Source organism: Lepidochelys olivacea (genome assembly GCF_965140295.1).
Source record: "Lepidochelys olivacea isolate rLepOli2 genome assembly, chromosome: 11".
In the NCBI taxonomy this organism is placed as follows: Eukaryota; Metazoa; Chordata; order Testudines; family Cheloniidae; genus Lepidochelys; species Lepidochelys olivacea.
In genome coordinates, this window is record NC_140421.1 from 487992 (window position 1) to 510756 (window position 22765).

The 22765-nt window shown below is 56.2% G+C and overlaps 1 protein-coding gene across 1 annotated transcript in view; it reads left to right on the forward strand.

Annotated features, from left to right (window-relative positions):
• Positions 1-6027: 6027 nt before the first annotated feature.
• Positions 6028-22765, forward strand: part of OBSL1 (obscurin like cytoskeletal adaptor 1) — a 58123-nt gene continuing 41385 nt past the window's right edge. The window contains exons 1-5 of the mRNA XM_084642721.1: positions 6028-6312; positions 6729-7004; positions 7961-8236; positions 10239-10511; positions 20365-20637. Coding sequence (XP_084498847.1) covers positions 6048-6312; positions 6729-7004; positions 7961-8236; positions 10239-10511; positions 20365-20637 — 1363 coding nt within the window. The 5' untranslated portion in view covers positions 6028-6047. The remainder of the gene's footprint in view (positions 6313-6728; positions 7005-7960; positions 8237-10238; positions 10512-20364; positions 20638-22765) is intronic.

Below are 22765 nucleotides of genomic sequence, written 5' to 3' on the forward strand. Positions count from 1 at the left end.
TCTGACGCAGCTCTTGTGGGACCTGGGCTTGCTGTGGTGGTGGCCCCGTCCAGGCTGGGCCCGTCCTGGGCCCCACGTGCTCTCTGCAGTTCCTGTCTCTCTCTTGCTTGGCACCAGAGCACCGGGTGCGGTTCCAGATGCAGCTGGAGGATGTGGAGGTGCAGGAGTGTGAGGACGCCGTGCTGGAGTGCAAGGTGCCCCTGGAGACCATCCCCACCTCCTGGTACCTGGAGGACAAGCAGCTGCAGTCAAGCCACAAGTATGTGATTGAGGAGCAGGGCCTGGTGCGACGCCTGACCATCCGTGATGCCCGCACTGACGACGACGGCATCTACCTCTGCGAGATGAAGGACAAAGGGCGCAGCATTGCTGAGGTCTCAGTCAGAGGTGAGAGGGATGGGCCTGGGGTGCACGGAGCCTGAGCAGAGGGACATGGAGACCGTCTTCCCTCTGCCACTTGCTGCTGCAGCCCCCTGCCCTGCCTGGTCCTGCTTCTCACTGCCCTGTCCCTGTCCGGTCCTGGCTTTCCCTGCCCTGTCCCTGGCACCCAGCCTGTCGCCTGCTGCCCTGCCTGGTCCTGCTTCTCACTGCCCTGTCCCTGTCCGGTCCTGGCTTTCCCTGCCCTGTCCCTGGCACCCAGCCTGTCGCCTGCTGCCCTGCCTGGTCCTGCTTCTCACTGCCCTGTCCCTGTCCGGTCCTGGCTTTCCCTGCCCTGTCCCTGGCACCCAGCCTGTCGCCTGCTGCCCTGCCTGGTCCTGCTTCTCACTGCCCTGTCCCTGTCCGGTCCTGGCTTTCCCTGCCCTGTCCCTGGCACCCAGCCTGTCGCCTGCTGCCCTGACTGGTCCTGCTTCTCACTGCCCTGTCCCTGTCCGGTCCTGGCTTTCCCTGCCCTGTCCCTGGCACCCAGCCTGTCGCCTGCTGCCCTGCCTGGTCCTGCTTCTCACTGCCCTGTCCCTGTCCGGTCCTGGCTTTCCCTGCCCTGTCCCTGGCACCCAGCCTGTCGCCTGCTGCCCTGCCTGGTCCTGCTTCTCACTGCCCTGTCCCTGTCCGGTCCTGGCTTTCCCTGCCCTGTCCCTGGCACCCAGCCTGTCGCCTGCTGCCCTGCCTGGTCCTGCTTCTCACTGCCCTGTCCCTGTCCGGTCCTGGCTTTCCCTGCCCTGTCCCTGGCACCCAGCCTGTCGCCTGCTGCCCTGCCTGGTCCTGCTTCTCACTGCCCTGTCCCTGTCCGGTCCTGGCTTTCCCTGCCCTGTCCCTGGCACCCAGCCTGTCGCCTGCTGCCCTGCCTGGTCCTGCTTCTCACTGCCCTGTCCCTGTCCGGTCCTGGCTTTCCCTGCCCTGTCCCTGGCACCCAGCCTGTCGCCTGCTGCCCTGCCTGGTCCTGCTTCTCACTGCCCTGTCCCTGTCCGGTCCTGGCTTTCCCTGCCCTGTCCCTGGCACCCAGCCTGTCGCCTGCTGCCCTGCCTGGTCCTGCTTCTCACTGCCCTGTCCCTGTCCGGTCCTGGCTTTCCCTGCCCTGTCCCTGGCACCCAGCCTGTCGCCTGCTGCCCTGCCTGGTCCTGCTTCTCACTGCCCTGTACCTGTCCGGTCCTGGCTTTCCCTGCCCTGTCCCTGGCACCCAGCCTGTCGCCTGCTGCCCTGCCTGGTCCTGCTTCTCACTGCCCTGTCCCTGTCCGGTCCTGGCTTTCCCCTGCCCTGTCCCTGGCACCCAGCCTGTCGCCTGCTGCCCTGCCTGGTCCTGCTTCTCACTGCCCTGTCCCTGTCCGGTCCTGGCTTTCCCTGCCCTGTCCCTGGCACCCAGCCTGTCGCCTGCTGCCCTGCCTGGTCCTGCTTCTCACTGCCCTGTCCCTGTCCGGTCCTGGCTTTCCCTGCCCTGTCCCTGGCACCCAGCCTGTCGCCTGCTGCCCTGCCTGGTCCTGCTTCTCACTGCCCTGTCCCTGTCCGGTCCTGGCTTTCCCCTGCCCTGTCCCTGGCACCCAGCCTGTCGCCTGCTGCCCTGCCTGGTCCTGCTTCTCACTGCCCTGTCCCTGTCCGGTCCTGGCTTTCCCTGCCCTGTCCCTGGCACCCAGCCTGTCGCCTGCTGCCCTGCCTGGTCCTGCTTCTCACTGCCCTGTCCCTGTCCGGTCCTGGCTTTCCCTGCCCTGTCCCTGGCACCCAGCCTGTCGCCTGCTGCCCTGCCTGGTCCTGCTTCTCACTGCCCTGTCCCTGTCCGGTCCTGGCTTTCCCTGCCCTGTCCCTGGCACCCAGCCTGTCGCCTGCTGCCCTGCCTGGTCCTGCTTCTCACTGCCCTGTCCCTGTCCGGTCCTGGCTTTCCCTGCCCTGTCCCTGGCACCCAGCCTGTCGCCTGCTGCCCTGCCTGGTCCTGCTTCTCACTGCCCTGTCCCTGTCCGGTCCTGGCTTTCCCTGCCCTGTCCCTGGCACCCAGCCTGTCGCCTGCTGCCCTGCCTGGTCCTGCTTCTCACTGCCCTGTCCCTGTCCGGTCCTGGCTTTCCCTGCCCTGTCCCTGGCACCCAGCCTGTCGCCTGCTGCCCTGCCTGGTCCTGCTTCTCACTGCCCTGTCCCTGTCCGGTCCTGGCTTTCCCTGCCCTGTCCCTGGCACCCAGCCTGTCGCCTGCTGCCCTGCCTGGTCCTGCTTCTCACTGCCCTGTCCCTGTCCGGTCCTGGCTTTCCCTGCCCTGTCCCTGGCACCCAGCCTGTCGCCTGCTGCCCTGCCTGGTCCTGCTTCTCACTGCCCTGTCCCTGTCCGGTCCTGGCTTTCCCTGCCCTGTCCCTGGCACCCAGCCTGTCGCCTGCTGCCCTGCCTGGTCCTGCTTCTCACTGCCCTGTCCCTGTCCGGTCCTGGCTTTCCCTGCCCTGTCCCTGGCACCCAGCCTGTCGCCTGCTGCCCTGCCTGGTCCTGCTTCTCACTGCCTTGACCCTGCTACCCTGTACTTCGCACCCAGCCAGTCACTCGTCTTCCCTGGTCCTGTCTTTCCCCTGCCCTGTCCCTGCCACCAACCAGTCAACGCCTGCCCCAGCTGCCCAACCTGCCCCATAGTACTCTGCCTCGGCTCCCAGCCTGTCCATTCCTGCCCCCTTTCTTTGCCTCAAGCCAGCCCCATTCCTGACACCCCCCTTTCCTGCTCCTGCACCCTCGGGCCCTAGGCTCCCCATGTCCCTCCCAGCTCCGCAGCCCCAGGGTCCCGAGCTGCCCGCTCGGATGTGACTCTGGGCCTTTCCTGGACACTCTCCCAGGGGCGATTGTGAAGCGGCTCCCACGAAAGCTGGACGTCATGGAGGGGGAGAACGCTGCCTTGTGTGTGGAAACCCGGGAGGCTGTGGAGGGAATCTGCTGGAGCCGGAACGGGCTGGAGCTGCGGGAGACCCTGTGCACCGTGCTGAAGAGCTTTGGCAAAACCCACCTGCTGGTCCTGGTGCATGTGACGCGGGAGGACGCTGGGGTCATCTCCTTCAGCGTGGGGGAGTCGCAGACGTCAGCCCAGCTCCGCGTCAAATGTGAGAGCCCCACCAGGGGGGTGGCACTTCTCTGGAGCATGGAGCCCATCGAGCTGTGGATCAGGGTCCCCCTGCTCTGGGGCTGGATTGGAGCCAGCGTCCCCTAGAGGGGAAAGACCCAGTACCCCATTAGGGACCTCTGGGCTTTTCGCCTTCCTCTGGAGCTTGGGCTGTGGCTCACCTGCTGGGATCATCTGGGCACCTCTCCCTAATCAGGTCCCTGCCACTGTGGGGCTTGGGTTGTTGGCGGCCCCTCAGTCTCTCCTGTTTGCTGCCTGTGGCCACAGCTCCGTCTCCTGAGGGTCAAAACGCTTGAGTCTAACTCAAATCTTTGGGTTTAATATAGGGGTAGCTGGGTAAAAATGATGGGCCTGTGATAAGTGATCTGGTCCCTTCTGGCCTTAGACCCAGTGACATCTGTGAAACTAGCGTGATGCTCCCAGCGGTGATGATTGAGCATGAACACCAACCTCAGGGCGGATGGGTACAAACCAGGCCACAAACCCCATGTTGGCTGTGAGCTCTAAACTTGGATTTCACCAACCTCCTGTGCCTAGTGCAAACTCCTCAGGCACTTTACCAGCCTTAACATGTAGTCACAGACAGTCCCCTTGGTACGCCGATCTGTCCCGTTACTGGGCGAGCCTAGCTCTGTGACAGGCGGCCTCTTATGCCAAGGATCACAGCAATATTCAGGTTACTCCCAGTCCCAAAGGACCAGTCACTTACCCCAGGTAACTTGTGCTTTAGGTCTCACACTGAAGACAATGCTTGTAGCCAGTCCTATAGTAACTATATGAGGGTTTATTAAGTAGAAAAAGGAAATGAGTTGTTTATGAGGCTAAACCAGGTGAACATAGATACACAAATGACTTACAGGCTTAGGTTTCAAAAGGTGATGTAAGTTTCTGTAATCAGCCAGCTCTATGTGTAGCTTTGGGGCTAACCCAGGCTAAGTAGCTGGGGATCTCTTGCTTATGCTTAGAAACACCTTGATCCCCAGAGTCCAAGCAGCACAGAGATACCTAGTTCCTTTGGTTTGGGGTCCCCGCACTTCTGCCAACTGCAGACTCAACTGATGGGAGACGTCCACTCACACAACTCATCGTCACAGGGAGAAGAGCAGCATTTTGCTGACGGTTTCTCACTCCACATGTAGGGAGTTTCCAGTTGCAAGAGCCACCCCTAGCCTGTCCGGTACTGCCAGGTCTCCTCTTTCAGGAGGGACAGAACAATTTCTGTAAGCGAGGCGCTCGCTCACTAATGTGTCTCTCCTGCATGGTGATTCACACGGTTTCAGAGGCTCACAATACGCCCGCTCCAATAGTGCAGGGCAATATTGAATACAGCTAGTGCAGGGGAGATTAACGCAGGCAGCAGCTGATAAGCCTTCACGAGTGCGAACACTTCCTTGTAATGCTGATCCCTGTTTTACCACTATTACCCCACAAGTGAGCCAGACAGATCGCAGCTCTCTATAGGTCAGTGTCCAGCTGAGAGATGGGGACCTGAGCATGAGTTGGCACCTGGCCTGGCAGCGTCACACCTATGCCCAACAGCCAGATTGGAGCTGGTGCTCCCTAGCGCAGCATGGCCCTGTGTCACAGTTCCTGAGTTATCTGCACTTCTGGCCCCTTCGTGGCCTTCTTGAGGGCACCCCACTCCAGCCTCTAGCCGGCACTTTTCTCTGGGCTGAGTTCTGCACCTCCCTTCTGCTAGATGCGGGCCTTCGGCTGCAGAACCCTGCAATGTATGGTGATTCTGTCCGCAGGTCTGACTTCAGCTCAGCACTGGCAGTCTGGGGTTAACCAGGGACCAGCCAGCGCTCATGAAAGCAAGTGCTGTTTATTCAGAACAAAAGCATAAAACAATAAACAGCTGCTAATGCAGGTCTGTTTTGCCCAGCAGTCCTTCATCTGCCACATGCAAACCCTGCTAGGCCTAGACTACTTCAGCTCCTTTCCACAAGGCCTGGCCCCCTGGTCCCAGTTTCGTGTCAGTTCCTGGATCGAGTGCGGGTGACGTCTCTCTCTGTCGGGGATGGTGGGGGGTCACTCGATACACTTGAGAGCTCTTTATTTCCCTGGCCTCGTGACCCAGGGTCAAACCAATCTATGCAATGTCCCCAGCATGGCTTTCACAGCCGTGTTACCGGCACGAGGGATTTGTACTGGTGATTTTAGTTCCTACTTGAAACATCTTAGCTCACCCGTTGAGCCAGGAGCACACTAGCCGTAAGACACACAGATCATTTTTATAAAGCTGATGCAGGAGTATTTTAATAGTCCATGTGTCCAGAGCAGTGTATCCATCCCCTGGAGCTGGATTGGAGCCGGTGCCCCAGAGGGGAAGGCGTTGTATCCCATTCCCGGTCCCCTGACGCCAGGCGGCCCCTGCACTGGGGATCGGGGCTCGCAGCCCCCAGAGGGGAAGGCCCCGTGTCTCAGCTGGTTGTTTACCTGCTCAGTCGACATCTCAGAGCAGGGAGCTAACCAGATGTGGGGTTTGTGTTAGGTGCAAAGCGTGTTCCCCCGAGTGCGCCCGTGGCCGCCGAGATGAGCACGGACCGCAGCAACGCTGCCCTCCTGACGTGGTGCCCCGGCCCTGATGTGCACAGGAGCCCCCCCAGCAGCTACGTCCTGGAGCGGCAGGAGGCTAGCACGGCTGAGTGGGTGCAGTGCCTTACCACGGACCTGGCCAGCATGGTGGAGGTGCTCGGGGATAGCGTGCCTGCCGAGGCAGACTATTGCTTCCGCATCTCTGCCGTCAACAAGTACGGGAGGAGCAGGCCCGTGGAATTCCCTGGCTCTGTGCACCTTGGTACGTACCACAGCCCTCTGGGGCCTGTTCCCTTCCTGAGCTTGCTCCCTCCAGGCTCTGCTCCTGCCTGAGCCCTGCCAGACACGGCTGGATGCCAGGATCCTGGGAATTACAGCCTGCTTTGGCTTGTGCAGAGCACTGATTGACTGAGTCCAGTGCTGGTCCAGTGACCCCTTCTTCCCAACACAGAATGGGACGGGGCCATGGCGCAGGCCCACCAGCTGAAGGGCACTTGCCCTGGGGAGCTGGCCCATGGCTGACGGGCAGCCCCTGGTTCTGCACCCAGCGTGCTAGTGGCCAGCTCAGAGGGGTGAATGGGTAACGTGGCCCATGGCCAGGGGCTGAAGGGCAGGGGGGCCGGAGCTCTGCTCGAGGTGTTGCCCATCTCTGGCTGAGGACCCTGCACTGTGCTCTAGTCCCTGTAGCCTGCGTGCGGAGAGCCCTGAAGGACGTGCAGGTGCAGGTGGGCCAGGATGCCCAGTTCTCCCTGGAGCTCTCAGCCTCCGTGGCGGGGAACTGGTTCCTGAATGGGGCAAAGCTGCAGGAGGAAGAGGAAGGCCAGAGCTACTGCATAAAGCGCAGCGGGACCGAGCACTCCCTGCTGCTCCGCAGTGTGCGGCTGGCGGAGAGCGGGGCCGAGGTCACATTTGTGTCCAGCGGCGTGCGGGACTCTGCCACTCTGCGGGTGCAAGGTAAGTGCTCTCCTGCTGCGGATCAGCCCCCAAACCAGGGGGAGGCGGGGGGGCACTATATCCAGGCTCCAGACCACCCTCCTGGGATATCAGCTGAGATCACTGAGCTGAAGGGATGAACCAGGCAGCACGAACACAAGAGTTACAACAAGGGCCTGCCCTTCTCACACACCTGTCCTCCCAGCAGCTCAGAGTCCTTGGCAAAGGCCAAATAATCCTCCCAGTCCGTGGGAGGTGGGGGAGGGACAGGCAGGCACCACTTCACCCAGCAATATAATGCAGCCCCCTCTGGCCTGGGTGGTGGCAGCTGCTTTGGGGACATTTGGCTAGGGTGCTAATCCTTCTTTCACTGCAGCCTCTTCAGCACCCAGAGGCATCTGACATAGCTCCTGTTGCTTCCCTGGCCTGCGAGAGCTCTCTCCCTCCCCGCAGAAAGCATGCTGCTTGCTCAGGCCCAGGGCATCTCCCTGCGCTGAGCCCACAGGAGGGAACGCTAGTTCGGGCAGGGAGAGGCTGCGCTGGGCTCCCTGGGGTGGCAGCAGGTTCTCACCTGCCCTGCTGGGGCTGGGAGCAATCTGCCCTGGGCTCCAGTGTGAAGGTGCAGCCTTGTGAGACACAAGCGAGCTCTGTTTCTGCAGCAGGCTGTGCTCTGGGGTGGGGGTGGAGCGTTGCATGCTGGGTGCTGCAATCTCCAGGGGCTGCACCGCTGACCGATGCACGGGAGAGCGGCTCCTGGCCATCTGGCAGCCTGGCCTGCGGTGGGATGGGCTGAGCAGCAGGAAGCTGGCCTGCGTGGGATGCCAGGCAGCATGCACTGTCTTGCAGAGCCCAATCCCATAGACCAATCTGCATGGGGCCTACCCTGGGGCCTGCTGGGACCCGGGACATTGTCCTGGCTGCCCTGTGAGAGCAAGGACTCGCCTCCATTCTCTGCTCATTCACGGTGACTCTCTCAGCCCCACAGGTGCGCATCGCCCCGGTGCCTGAGGCCCACCGCCTCCGGGAGCTCCTGGCAGGGCTGCCCTTGCTCCTGGAGTGTGAGGTCTCCACGCCCGACGCCCCTGTGCGGTGGCTCAAGGACGGGGAGGCTGTGCCCTCGGACGACATCATCACCCTGCAGGCAGAGGGCTGCGCCAGGAGGCTGTGTATCCGCTCTGCCCGCCCCTCGGATGCCGGGACATACACGTGTGATGCGGGCGAAGATGCGCTGAGCTTCACAGTGACCGTGACTGGTGAGCTGGGGGCTGGCCCTAAGGAGCCCTGCAGCCCCGCCCCTCCTGCAGGTTCCTTGCAGGCATGGGCTTTGGGCATTACAGCTGGAGACGTCCCATCACATCCCAGCAGGACCACGGCAGATGTGTGGCCCTGAGACTCCATTCTCCCCTCCTGCCCCATCCACCCCCACTCAGCCTCTCTTCCTCACTGCCTCTCCCCCAGAGACCTGCCTTCTCTGGCCTTCACAGGCTCCTCTGGCCACTGAAATCAAATCCTCTGGAGCTGCCATGGCCGGATTCTGTCCCTTGCCCCAGGGGAGGCCTATGGCCATGTGAGCCCCAGGGGCTCTGCCACCCTGCTGGGTGGTAAGCAGAGGCCAAGTGACGGGGGATGATCTCCCAAGGCTGCCGGCTGCTGGCAGCGCACGGTCTCCACGCTGGGCTGCAGGCTAGTGACTTACTCACCCTTCCTTGTTACCCGGAGTGCCCAGTTCCTTGTCTGGACACCTGCAGTGCACTCCGGTTACTGGCTTCACCTCCCTTCAGCACTGGCCCCTCATCGCAAAGCACTTAGGGTCTGTTTCCCGTGCAAAGAAAACCAAACCAAACCCTGCAGCAGTGAGTCTCAAACCATGGGTCACTGACTGGGGCTCGTGCTCCATGGCTGTGAGTAGCAGCGTAGCTGTTCCCGCTCAGGCTGCAGCTGGGCTCTGAACCATGGTCCCCTGCCAGGTTTCAGAGCCTAGCTTGAGCCCAAGCGGGAATGTGTACACTGCTTCTTTTAGCCCCATCACGTGAGTCCCGCAAGCCAGGTGACCCAGGCTCTGAGACCTCCTGCCAAGGGGTTTTTTTGCACTGTAGATGTGCTGTAAGATTACGTCTACACTGCAAAGAAAAAACCCACAGCTGGCCTGTGCTAGCTGACTCAGACAGTGGGGCTCGGGCATCTGGGGCTGTTTCCTTATGGTGTAGACTTCCCGGCTCGGGCTGCAGCCGGAGCTCTGGAATCCTCCTACCTCACAGGGTCCTAGATCCTGGGCTCCAGGCCGAGCCGGGAAATCTACACTACAGTGAAACAGCCCCTTAGCCTGAACCCCGCTGCCCAAGGCAGGTGGCCTGGGCCAGCCATGGGTGTCTAATTACAGTGTAGACATACCCTTAGTCATGTCTATAATAAAACCAAACAGAAGATTATTTAACAGAGCTTGAGATAAAAATTCACATACAAGCATGTAAAAGGGTTTGGAAACATCAGGTTACAAGGGAAAGGAAAACACAGCACGCAATCAGAGCCTGGACTTTCTGACCTTTCCTGTCTCACCCAATGGTCAGTCCGTCCAGCATGGGGCCAGTCCACTAGCTGGGATCTGCCTCTCCGGAGACACGTCTGCTGGCAGGGCACCTCCTCTGGATGAGGAAGCTTTTGCACCCTGGCTCCTTCTCGTACACAGCCGCAGACCTTTGTCTCTTTCCATAAGCCAGGCGTTTCCCTGGTTCCAGCTCAGCCCGAGGGTCCCCCGGTCAGAGGCTTTTTCTGCGGCTCTTTTGTCTTTGTAAATGCTCGGCCTGCATCTGGCCCAGTCTGTAAACCCAGGGCTGGGCTGGGTCAGTTGTTCTCACTCTTCACCGAATTAGCAGAGCCCCGGCCACCTCAGGTGACTGGCTGCACCTCCAGCAGGTCTGGAGCATCGTGCTCTACATTTGACACATCTCTTCCAGCAGTGCTCGTGCAGTAAGCCTGACACTCAGCTCGTGCTTCGCGTTCGGCAAGGACTGCACGACTCCCCACAGTGGGCTCTCGCTAGCCGCTCAGGCATGGTGCGATATGCCTGCCTGGCCACGGCTGCCCGCACCAGCGGCGGAACCCAAGTGTGCTCCAGTTCCCCTCAGTCGATGGGCACTGGAAGCCCCTTGTAATAACGAGCAATAACCTCCAGTACTGAGGAATGGGCGGGGCGGCTGGCTGTGAGTGACCCAGCCGGCAGCCTCTCTGCTGAGCCCGTCCTGTCTCCCTGCCCAGAGCCACCCGTGAGGATTGTCAGCTCTAACGAGGACGCCGCGCACACCTACCTGGCCTCGGAGCGCGTGGTGCTGGCGTGCGAGCTGTCCCGTGCCGACGGCCCGGTGCAGTGGTACAAGGACGGGGTGGAGGTGGAGGAGGGCGACTGCCTACTCCTGGAGCGCGAGGGGCCCCATCGCAGGCTCGTCATCCCCTCGGCCCAGCCGCAGGACACGGGGGAGTTTGTGTGCGACGCGGGCGGCGACTCCGTCTTCTACAACATCACGGTGACAGGTGGGTTGATCCCAGTTCACTGGCACAGGTGCTGCGGGTCTCTGGCCGTCTGTCTGAGGCGCTTCGATAGCTCTGTCGCTGCAGTGTCCACATGTTCAGCCCCTTTGCTCTCCGTCCCTCGGTCTGTCCAGCTCTTTCCCCTCTTTGTGCTTTGTTGTTCTGCCCTCATCCTCCCGGGCCACAGCGTCTCTTGTCCTCGCTCCCCTCCATCAGAAAGCTCCTAGTCACACACACGCATTCCTGGCCCAGCACGTCCTCCCCATCAGCTGTCTTCTGCTGCAGCTTCAATGCCCAAGAGCTGATATTAGCTGGAGGGACCCATCGGGAGCGGGTGAGGCTGGGGATTCAGGGCCTGGGCTTGCCAGCCCTGCTCACACTGAGAGAGATCGCTCAGGGAGGGGAAACGTTTTATTGCCCTTTGCTCTGTTTTACTCCATTGCTACTAGCTGCGCCCCGGGGACTTGCAATCTCTCCTCTCCAGCCAGCGGTTAACAGAGTGCTCTGTGGTGAGGGGACAGGGCTGGGGTCATGCTGCTGTACAGGAAGGTGATGGGAGCCTGCTGCCCTTTGTAAGATAAACAGTGGCTGGTCTGGCCACACAGTGGATGGGGGACCAGTGAGGAAGGACCAGGTGGTGCTTTCAGTGACTCAGTAGATTGCGCTGGTCACTGCGCCATACTAAGCCCCATCACTCTCTTCCGTTCCCTCCTGAGGTCTCCCTTATGTCCCCGAGCTCCTCCCTCTGCCTGCCGAGCAGCCTGTTCCCAGGAGAGACGCAGACTGTAACCTGCCTAACACTGTGCACTCCAGAACCTGCCCCGGCGGGACTCTGCCACCCTCATTCCCCACCTCTGCCTGCGCTTCAGCTAACGGCCAGTCTGGGGCAGGGACCCACCTGCCAGCACCATGTGCCTCCCTGCGCTGTGGACGGGACGTGTCAGTCTCACTGCGATAAAGCCCCGGGCTCAGTTGTACAGGCAAAGGCAAGAACCCCGACATCCTGGCCAAATTCTAATGTAGGTGAAACCACCCTGCCTCCCTGATGCTGCTCTGCGGCATCTCTGTTCTAACAGACAAAGCACAGAACAAAGCACTAATGGGTGCCCCCGCCAAATTCCACAGGGAGCCGGATGAGCAGCTCCTTGCACTCCTATTGGTAATGTGTAGGGGAAAAGGGGGTGGGGAGGCTTGACCTTGAGTGACACGCGCTGGGGGTCTCATGCTGCCCAGACTAAAACATCCTTGGAATCACTAAATATTATAGATGACAATTCCCTAACTCAATATGTGCTGTATCCACCACGGGGGGTTCCATGTTAGACCTTGTTGTGACAGAGACATGAATCACAGAATTAAAAATGGGTGACATTTTAGGTAGACGTGATCATGACCTGATTGTACTTGGTAATATGCAAACAGGATAAAGTCTAGACCAGTCACATGTCTACTTGGTGCTTTAAAAGGGCCCATTAAAAAAAGCTGACAAAAAATGGGCGCCAGATCAACTGGGAGATTTAAACAGAAAAATGTAAATAATAATTGGGAATTGTTTAAGAATGAGACCTCTCTAGGTCCCTTTCAGCCCTATGATTTTATGATTCTCTGATTTTACTAGATGCCCCAAAAGCCACAGCCCAGAATGTCGGCTACAGTGGTTAAAAAACCAACCTGGCTTAGAGGGGAAGTGAAAGTAGCTATAAAAATTATATATATAAGCTAGGATTTGCAAAACATTGATAAGGGAAGCAACAGGATAAAATAAAAAATCTATGGCCAGCAGAATTAAGGACCATAAGAAGGAGGTTTTTTAAAGTATATTAGGAACAAAAGGAAGCCTAACAATGCTATTGCTCCATTATAAGATAGACTAGTCAGTAATAATGCAGATGAAGCAGAAGTGTTCAATAAATATTTCTGCTCTGTATTTGGGAAAATAACAGATGATGTAGTCATATCATATGATAATGGCTCTCTTTCTATTCCACTAGTATCTCAGGAGGATGTGAAACAGCAGCTACTAAAACTAGACATTTTAAAATCAGCAGGTCCTGATAATTTTCATTCAAGAGTTTTAAAAGAGCTGGCGGAGGAGCTTGCTGGACCATTAATGTTGATTTTCAATAACTGTGGAACACTGGGAAGTTCCAGAGGACTGGCAGAAAGCTAATGTTGTGCCATTATTTTAAAAGGGTCAGTGGGATGATCCAGGTAATTATAGGCCTGTCAGCCTGACTTTGATCCTGGACAACATAATAGAATGGCTGGTATGGGGCACAGATTCTAAGGCCAGAAGGGACCACTGTGATCATGTAGTCTGATCTCCTGTATAGCATAGACCATAAGACTGCCCTGAAGTAATTCTGGTTTAAACTAGAGCAGAGCTTTTAGAAAACATTCAATCTTGATTTAAAAATTTCCAATGATGGAGAATCCACCAAAGCTCTTGGTAATTTGTTCCAATAATTAATTATCCTGAAGTGTGGTTGATAAAGGTAGTAGTCTTGATGTAATATACTTAGGCTTCTGTATGGCACTTGACTTGGTACTGCACAAGATTTTGAATAAGAAACTAGAACAATATAAATTCAACATGGCCCATATTCAATGGATTAAAGGCTCACTGTTAAGTCTCAAACAGTAACTGTAATTGAGGGATCATCACTGAGCATGTGTGTTTCTAGTGGGGCCCCACAGGGACTGGTTCTTGGCCTTACACAATTTAACTTTTATCAGTGACCTAGAAGAAAACAAAATTATAAAATTTGCAGATGACACATAAAATTGGGCACAGGTAAATCATAGTCATAGGACTGGAAGGGCCTCAAGAGGTCGGCTAGTCCAGTCCCTTGCACTCCTGGCAGGACTGAGTATTATCTTGACCATCCCTGACAGGTGTTTGTCTGACCTGCTCTTCAAACCTCCAATGATGGAGATTCCACAACCTCCCTGGGCAATTTATTCCAGTGCTGAACCACCCTGACCGTTAGGAGGTTTTTTCCTAATGTCCAAGCTAAACCTCCCTTGCTGCAATTTAAGCCCATTGCTTGTTGTCCTGTCCTCAGAGATTAAGACAAACAATTTTTCTTCCTCCTCCTTGTAACAACCTTTTACATACTTGAAAACTGTTATCATGTCCCCTCTCAGTCTCTCTTTTCCAGACTAAACAAACCCAAGTTTTTCAATCTTCCGTCATAGGTCATGTTTTCTAGACCTTTAATCATTTTTGTTGCGCTCCTCTGGACTCTCTCCAATTTGTCTACATCCTTCCTGAAATGTGGCGCCCAGAACTGGACACAATACTCCACTTGAGGCCTAATCAGAGCGGAGTAGAGAGGAAGAATTACTTCTTGTGTCTTGCTTACAACACTCCTGCTAATACAGCCCAAAATGATGTTTGCTTTTTTTGCAACAGCATTACACTGTTGACTCATATTTAGTTTGTGGTCCACTATGACCCCCAGATCCCTTTCCGCAGTACTCCTTCCTAGACAGTCATTTCTCATTTTGTGTGTGTGCAACTGATTGTTCCTTCCTAAATACAGTATTTTGCATTTGTCCTGATTGAGTTTCATCTTATTTACTTCAGACCATTTCTCCTGTTTGTCCATAGAATCATAGAATATCAGGGTTGGAAGGGACCTCAGGAGGTCATCTAGTCCAACCCCCTGCTCAAAGCAGGACCAATCCCCAATTAAATCATCCCAGCCAGGGCTTTGTCAAGCCTGACCTTAAAAACTTCTAAGGAAGGAGATTCTACCACCTCCCTAGGTAATGCGTTCCAGTGTTTCACCACCCTCCTAGTGAAGAAGTTTTTCCTAATATCCAACCTAAACCTCCCCCACTGCAACTTGAGACCATTACTCCTTGTCCTGTCCTCTTCTACCACTGAGAATAGTCTAGAACCATCCTCTCTGGAACCACCTCTCAGGTAGTTGAAAGCAGCTATCAAATCCCCCCTCATTCTTCTCTTCTGCAGACTAAACAATCCCAGTTCCCTCAGCCTCTCCTCATAAGTCATGTGTTCCAGACCCCTAATCATTTTTGTCACCCTTCGCTGGACTCTCTCCAATTTATCCACATCCTTCTTGTAGTGTGGGGCCCAAAACTGGACACAGTACTCCAGATGAGGCCTCACCAATGTCGAATAGAGGGGGACGATCACGTCCCTCGATCTGCTCGCTATGCCCCTACTTATACATCCCAAAATGCCATTGGCCTTCTTGGCAACAAGGGCACACTGCTGACTCATATCCAGCTTCTCATCCACTGTCACCCCTAGGTCCTTTTCTGCAGAACTGCTGCCTAGCCATTCGGTCCCTAGTCTGTAGCTGTGCATTGGGTTCTTCCGTCCTAAGTGCAGGACCCTGCACTTATCCTTATTGAACCTCATCAGATTTCTTTTGGCCCAATCCTCCAATTTGTCTAGGTCCCTCTGTATCCTATCCCTGCCCTCCAGCGTATCAACCACTCCTCCCAGTTTAGTATCACCCGCAAATTTGCTGAGAGTGCAATCCACACCATCCTCCAGATCATTTATGAAGATATTGAACAAAACCGGCCCCAGGACCGACCCCTGGGACACTCCACTTGACACCGTCTGCCAACTAGACATGGAGCCATTGATCACTACCCGTTGAGTCCGACAATCTAGCCAACTTTCTACCCACCTTATAGTGCATTCATCCAGCCCGTACTTCTTTAACTTGCTGATCAGAATACTGTGGGAGACCGTGTCAAAAGCTTTGCTAAAGTCAAGAAACAATACATCCACTGCTTTCCCTTCATCCACAGAACCAGTAATCTCATCATAGAAGACGATTAGATTAGTCAGGCATGACCTTCCCTTGGTGAATCCATGCTGACTGTTCCTGATCACTTTCCTCTCATGTAAGTGCTTCAGGATTGATTCCTTGAGGACCTGCTCCATGATTTTTCCGGGGACTGAGGTGAGGCTGACTGGCCTGTAGTTCCTAGGATCCTCCTCCTTCCCTTTTTTAAAGATTGGCACTACATTAGCCTTTTTCCAGTCATCTGGGACTTCCCCCGTTCGCCACGAGTTTTCAAAGATAATGGCCAATGGCTCTGCAATCACAGCCGCCAATTCCTTCAGCACTCTCGGATGCAACTCGTCCGGCCCCATGGACTTGTGCACTTCCAGTTTTTCTAAATAGTCCCTAACCACCTCTTTCTCCACAGAGGGCTGGCCATCTACTCCCCATGTTGTGATACCCAGTGCAGCAGTCTGAGAGCTGTCCTTGTTAGTAAAGATAGAGGCAAAAAAAGCATTGAGCACATTAGCTTTTTCCACATCCTCTGTCACTAGGTTGCCTCCCTCATTCAGTAAGGGGCCCACACTTTCCTTGGCTTTCTTCTTGTTGCCAACATACCTGAAGAAACCCTTCTTGTTACTCTTGACATCTCTTGCTAGCTGCAGCTCCAGGTGCGATTTGGCCCTCCTGATTTCATTCCTACATGCCCGAGCAATATTTTTATACTCTTCCCTGGTCATATGTCCAACCTTCCACTTCTTGTGAGCTTCTTTTTTATGTTTAAGATCCGCTAGGATTTCACCGTTAAGCTAAGCTGGTCGCCTGCCATATTTACTATTCTTTCGACTCATCGGGATGGTTTGTCCCTGTAACCTCAACAGGGATTCCTTGAAATACAGACAGCTCTCCTGGACTCCTTTCCCCTTCATGTTAGTCCCCCAGGGGATCCTACCCATCCGTTCCCTGAGGGAGTCGAAGTCTGCTTTCCTGAAGTCCAGGGTCCGTATCCTGCTGCTTACCTTTATTCCCTGATCATTTTGAATTTTAATCCTATCCTACAAAGCACTTGCAAACCCTCCCAACTTGGTATCGTCCACAAACTTTATAAGTGTACTCTCTATGCCATTATCTAAACCATTGATGAAGATATTGAATAGAACCGGATCCAGAACTGATCTGTGTGGGACCCCATTCGTTATGCCCTTCCAGCATAACTGTGAACCACTGATAACTACTCTCTGGGAATGGTTTTCCAACCACTTTTGCACCCACCTTATAGTAGCTCCATCTAGGTTGCATTTCCCTAGTTTGTTTATGAGAAGGTCATGGGAGACAGTATCAAAAGCTTTACTAAAGTCAAGATATACCATGTCTACCCCTTCCCCCCCATCCACAAGGCTTGTTACCCTGTCAAAGAAAGCTATCAGGTTGGTTTGAGACCATTTGTTCTTGACAAATCCATGCTGACTGTTATTTATCACCTCATTATCTTCTAGGTGTTTGCAAATTGATTGCTTAATTATTTGCTCCATAAACTTTCTGGGTACAGAAGTTAAGGTGACTGGTCTATAATCCCTGGGTTGTCCTTATTTCCCTTTTTGTAGATGGGCACTAATTTGCCCTTTTCCAGTCTTCTGGAATCTCTCCCGTCTTCCATGACTTCTCAAAGATAATCGCTAATGGCTCAGATATCTCCTCAGTCAGCTCCATGAGTATTCTAGGATGCATTTCATCAGGCCCTGGTGACTTGAAGACATCTAATTTGTCCAAGTTATTTTCAACTTGTTCTTTCCCTATTTTAGCCTCTTCTGATCCTACCTCATTTTCACTGGTATTCACTAAGTTAGACGTCCACTCACCACCAACCTTCATGGTGAAAACTGAAACAAAGAAGTCATTAAGCACCTCTGCCATTTCCACATTTTCTCTTATTGTTTCCCCCTCCTCATTGAGTGATGGGCCTACCCCGTCCTTGGTCTTCCTCTTGCTTCTAATGTATCTGTAGAATGTTTTCTTGTTATCCTTTATGTCTCTAGCTAGTTTGATCTCGTTTTGTGCCTTGGTCTTTCTAATTTGTCCCTACATACTTGTGTTATTTGTTTATATTCATCCTTTGTAATTTGACCTAGTTTCCACTTTTTGTAGGACTCTTTTTTGATTTTTAGATCATTGATGATCTGGTTAAGCCAGAGTGGTCTCTTGCCAGACTTCCTGTCTGTCCTAAGCAGTTGGATAGTTTGCTCTTGTGCCCTTAATAATGTCTCTTTGAAAAACTGCCAACTGTCTTCAATTGTTTTTCCCTGTAGACTTGCTTCCCATGGGATCTGACCTACCAACTCCCTGAGTTTGCTAAAGTCTGCCTTCTTGAAATCCATTGTCTTTATTTTGCTGTTCGCCCTCTTACCATTCCTTAGAATCATGACTCTGTCATTTCATGAAAAGAAAAGGAGTACTTGTGGCACCTTAGAGACTAACCAATTTATTTGAGCATAAGCTTTCGTGAGTTACAGCTCACTTCATCGGATGCATCCGATGAAGTGAGCTGTAGCTCACGAAAGCTCATGCTCAAATAAATTGGTTAGTCTCTAAGGTGCCACAAGTACTCCTTTTCTTTTTGCGAATACAGACTAACACGGCTGTTACTCTGAAACCTGTCATTTCATGATCACTTTCACCCAAGCTGCCTTCCACTTTCAAATAATGCAGAGGATAGGTGACTGATAGAGAGCGATCTGGATCACTTGGTAGACTGGGCTCAAGCAAACAATGTGTAAATGTGTACATCTAGGAACAAATAATGTTGGGCACACCTACAATGGCAGGACTCTACCCTGGGAAGCAGGGACTCTGAGAAGGACTGCGGGGGTGTTGATGGGTAATCACCTGAACATGAAAAACCAGTGTGACGTGGTGGCCAAAAGGGCTAATGTGATCCTGGTGTAAGCGGGGAAATAGTCCCGCTATTGTGGGGAACTTTCCTGGCTTCTGCACTACCCCGGTGAAGTGGGCTAGCGAAAGGATCTGAGTCCTTTCTCCCACTTCCCTTACCCAGTGGCTTCCCTGCCCTTGAGGACTCCCCTTCCACTCTCCTGTCTGGCAGAGTCCTTGTAACCCCAACAAGGCTGGGCCCAGGATTCCTGGGGGGCTCGACCCCCAACCCTGCTGTGGTCACCTAGTTCAGGGGCTAGGGTGTCCCCATTCCGGGGTACGCTCTCTGCACTGGGCGCTTCCCTGACCCACTGACCATTACATACAAGTTAAAGCAAATGCAAGTTATTTAATCAACAATTAATTTTAAAAAGAATAAGGGAAAATGGGAAAGGTTAAAGGAAACACATCACCCCGCTCTGTGGCAGGGAACATCACAAACAGTGTCTCTGGATTGTCAGGGCAGTTCACAGTCTGCTCCTGGTAAGTCCCAGGTCTCCTGCTCAGGCCCTGGCTGTGCTGTAGGGATGCTGTGGGTTGGACACTCGCTCTGGTGGTGGCCACACGCTCTTGGGCTCTAAGTGGTAGGACCTTTCTTCCCAGTGTCGCCCCCGCCCTGTCGGGGTTATGATCCAAGCCTGGCCTGCAGAGCCCCTTGGCTGAGGCGTCTCCCTGTGCTGGCCCTGCTGCCCAGGGTCCCCCTCGCTCTCCCCAGCTGCTCACTGCACCCAGCTCCTGACTGCTCCAGCCCCAGCCCCACCACTCGGTCTCTGCACGGCTGCTGCTGCTGCTGCTCTGCCTCCAGCCCCCTGGGCTGCTTCTCTGGCCCCTCTGGCTCTGGTTGCTACAGCTCTGCTCCCAGGCCAGGTCTGCTCTGCCGGCTGCTTCTGAGACTCTACTCCCAGCACTGACCTGCTTCCTGGGCTGCTTTTCTGGCCCCTCTGGCTCTGGTTGCTGCAGCTCTGCTCCCAGGACAGAGGTCTGCTCTGCCGGCTGCTTCTGAGACTCTACTCCCAGCACTGACCTGCTTCCTGGGCTGCTTTTCTGGCCCCTCTGGCTCTGGTTGCTGCAGCGTTGCTCCCAGGACAGGGTCTGCTCTCTCTGGGCTGCTTTTCTGGTCCCTCTGGATCTGGCACAGCTCTGCTCCCCAGCTTAGCTTGGGACCCTGCTTTCTCCTTAGCTCGGCCCCACTCTGTCTGACCCAGGCAAATCCCACTCACACGGAGGGGGGGAACTCCCTGGCCTCCTGACTCCCTGATTAGCCTGCCCACCCTGACATTCAGGCTGACCTGGAGCATTGGCCTCTCCCCATTGTTCCTGGGGACTGGCAGTCTCAGGGTCCTGATTCCCCATTGACCCTTCCCCCCTTTTAGTACTGGGAGCTAGCAACTAAAACACCCCCCTGAATGTTAGTAAGGGGGCCACAGTCCCCTCACACTGGGATGCATGAATGAGAATTTCAAGTAAGAGTAGAGAGGGTATTTTATCTCTGTATCTGGCTCTGGTGTGACCGGTGCTGGACCCTGCCCCCAGTTCTGGTGTTCACAGTTCAAGGGGGATGTTGATAAATGGGAGAGAGTTCAGAGAAAAGCCAAAAAAAGGAATAAAGGATTGGAAAACCACCCTTGTAGTCACAGAGTCAAGGAGCTCAGTTTACTAAGTTTAACAAGGAGAAGGTTATGGGATGACATGATCAGTCTGTAAGTACCTACGTGGGGAACAGAAGTTTGATCCTGGGCACTTCAGTCTAACACAGCAGGATCCAGTGGCTGGAAGTTGAAGCAAGAGAAATTGAGATGAGAAATACGGTGCAAGTTGTTAGCCGTGAGGGCAATTAACCATTGGAACCATTTACCACAAGTTGTGGTGTCCATCATTGGCAAGTTTTAAATCAAGGTAGGATGTTTTTCTAATAAATTTGCCCTGGTTCAACCAGGAATTAACTCAGGGGAGTCCGATGGCCTGTGTGACACGGGGGCAGAGCAGATGATCACTTTGGCCCCTTCTGTCTTATAACCTATCAATTGCATAAAGGATTCAACTTCATTTCCAGTCCCAAGCTCTGGGGTCTGGTGGCTGGCTGCTGCAAGGACTCGACAGAATTTGTAGATCAGTTACTTACATCTCTGTTGAGCCCGTCCTGTCTCCCTGCCCAGAGCCGCCCGTGAGGATCGTCAGCTCTAACGAGGACGCCGCGCACACCTACCTGGCCTCGGAGCGCGTGGTGCTGACGTGCGAGCTGTCCCGTGCCGACGGCCCGGTGCAGTGGTACAAGGACGGGGTGGAGGTGGAGGAGGGCGACTGCCTACTCCTGGAGAGCGAGGGGCCCCATCGCAGGCTCGTCATCCCCTCGGCCCGGCCGCAGGACACGGGGGAGTTTGTGTGCGACGCGGGCGGCGACTCCGTCTTCTACAACATCACGGTGACAGGTCGGTGATGTCCCCTGGCCTCCCGGCGGGTGGGTCAGCAGCGCTCCCCCGTTACTCCAGCTGGCAGGTCGGTGATGTCCCCTGGCCTCCTGGCTGTTGGATCAACAGTGCTCCCCCGTTACCCCAGCTGGCAGGTCGGTGACACTCTGATCCCTGGCGGGTGGGTCAGCAGCGCTCCCCCGTTACCCCAGCTGGCAGGTCGGTGATGTCCCCTGGCCTCCCGGCGGGAGGGTCAGCAGCGTCCCCCCGTTACCCCAGCTGGCACGTCGGTGACACCCCTGATTCCTGGCGGGTGGGTCAGCAGCGCCCCCCGTTACCCCAGCTGGCAGGTCGGTGACACCCCTGGCCTCCTGGCTGTTGGATCAACAGTGCTCCCCCGTTACCCCAGCTGGCAGGTCGGTGACACCCCTGGTCTCCCGGCGGGTGGGTCAGCAGCGCTCCCCCGTTACTCCAGCTGGCACATCGGTGACACCCCTGATCCCTGGCGGGTGGGTCAGCAGTGCTCCCCTGTTACCCCAGCTGGCAGGTCAGTGACACCCCTGATCCCTGGCGGGTGGGTCAGCAGCGCCCCCCGTTACCCCAGCTGGCAGGTCAGTGACACCCCGATCCCTGGCGGGTGGGTCAGCAGCGCTCCCCCGTTACCCCAGCTGGCAGGTCAGTGACAGCCCTGGCCCCCCAGTGGGTGGGTTAGCAGCGCTCCCCCGTTACCCCAGCTGGCAGGTCAGTGACACCCCGATCCCTGGCGGGTGGGTCAGTAGGGCTCCCCCGTTACCCCAGCTGGCAGGTCGGTGACACCCCGATCCCTGGCGGGTGGGTCAGCAGCGCTCCCCCGTTACCCCAGCTGGCAGGTCGGTGACACCCCTGATCCCTGGTGGGTGGGTCAGTAGGGCTCCCCCGTTACCCCAGCTGGCAGGTCGGTGACAGCCCTGGCCCCCCAGTGGGTGGGTTAGCAGCACTCCCCCGTTACCCCAGCTGGCAGGTCGGTGACACCCCTGATCCCTGGCGGGTGGGTCAGCAGCACTCCCCCGTTACCCCAGCTGGCAGGTCGGTGACACCCCGATCCCTGGTGGGTGGGTCAGTAGGGCTCCCCCGTTACCCCAGCTGGCAGGTCGGTGATGTCCCCTGGCCTCCCGGCGGGTGGGTCAGCAGCGCTCCCCCGTTACCCCAGCTGGCAGGTCGGTGACACCCCTGATCCCTGGCGGGTGGGTCAGCAGCGCTCCCCCGTTACCCCCGCTGGCAGGTCAGTGACAGCCCTGGCCCCCCAGTGGGTGGGTTAGCAGGGCTCCCCTGATGGTTTCTTTCTGGCTGTATTTACTGGGCCAAAGCCTTGGGTCTCGTAAGAAAGATGGTGGTAGACGGTGGTCATTGGGGTCAGCACTGACTGCAAAGGGATGGAGTCCCCCGTACGGAGCCCCCACCCCGCTCCCTCCAGCACAGCGCCCCGTCCTGCTGCACAGGGGCACTGGGGTCAGTGCTGGCCAGGGCCGCCCAGAGGATTCAGGGGGCCTCGGCTCTTTGGCGGCGGGGCTCCTTCCGCTCCGGGTTGTTTCAGGGGACAGTCTTCGGGGCACTTTGCCGAAGACATGGAGCGGAAGGACCCCAAGAAGCGGCGGCGGGTCCTTCACTCCAGGTGTGTTCGGCGGCGCTGAAGGATGCACCGCCGAAGTGCCACCTAAAACTCTCGTGGGGGCCCCTGTGGGGCCCAGGGCCTGGGGCAAATTGCCCCATTTCCCTCCCCCCCCCCCCGGTGGCCCTGGCACTGACTGCCAGGGGAGAGCCCCCCTCATGGAGTCCCTGACCCCGCCCTGCAGCACAGCGCCCTCTAGTGCCATGCTGGGGCCAGCACTTACCGCCGGGGGAGAGCGCCCCCTGCTGAACTGCTGAACCCCCGCCCCCTCTCTGCAGCCCAGGGGTTGTGCCTTGCAGCCTCCCCTCCGTGAACTGCTCTAGCCCGGCTCTAGCGTGTGGGATTGGCGAGGTTGGCCCGCAGGAACGCCTGAGAGCACAGGGGCACGTCCTGTTGGGCCCGGGTGGGATGGTGCTGCTTTGTGGGAAGAGGGTCAGGTGTGACAGAGCCACGGGGAGCAACACCCTCTCTGATGTCCTGGAGAGGCTGGGCTCCCATCTC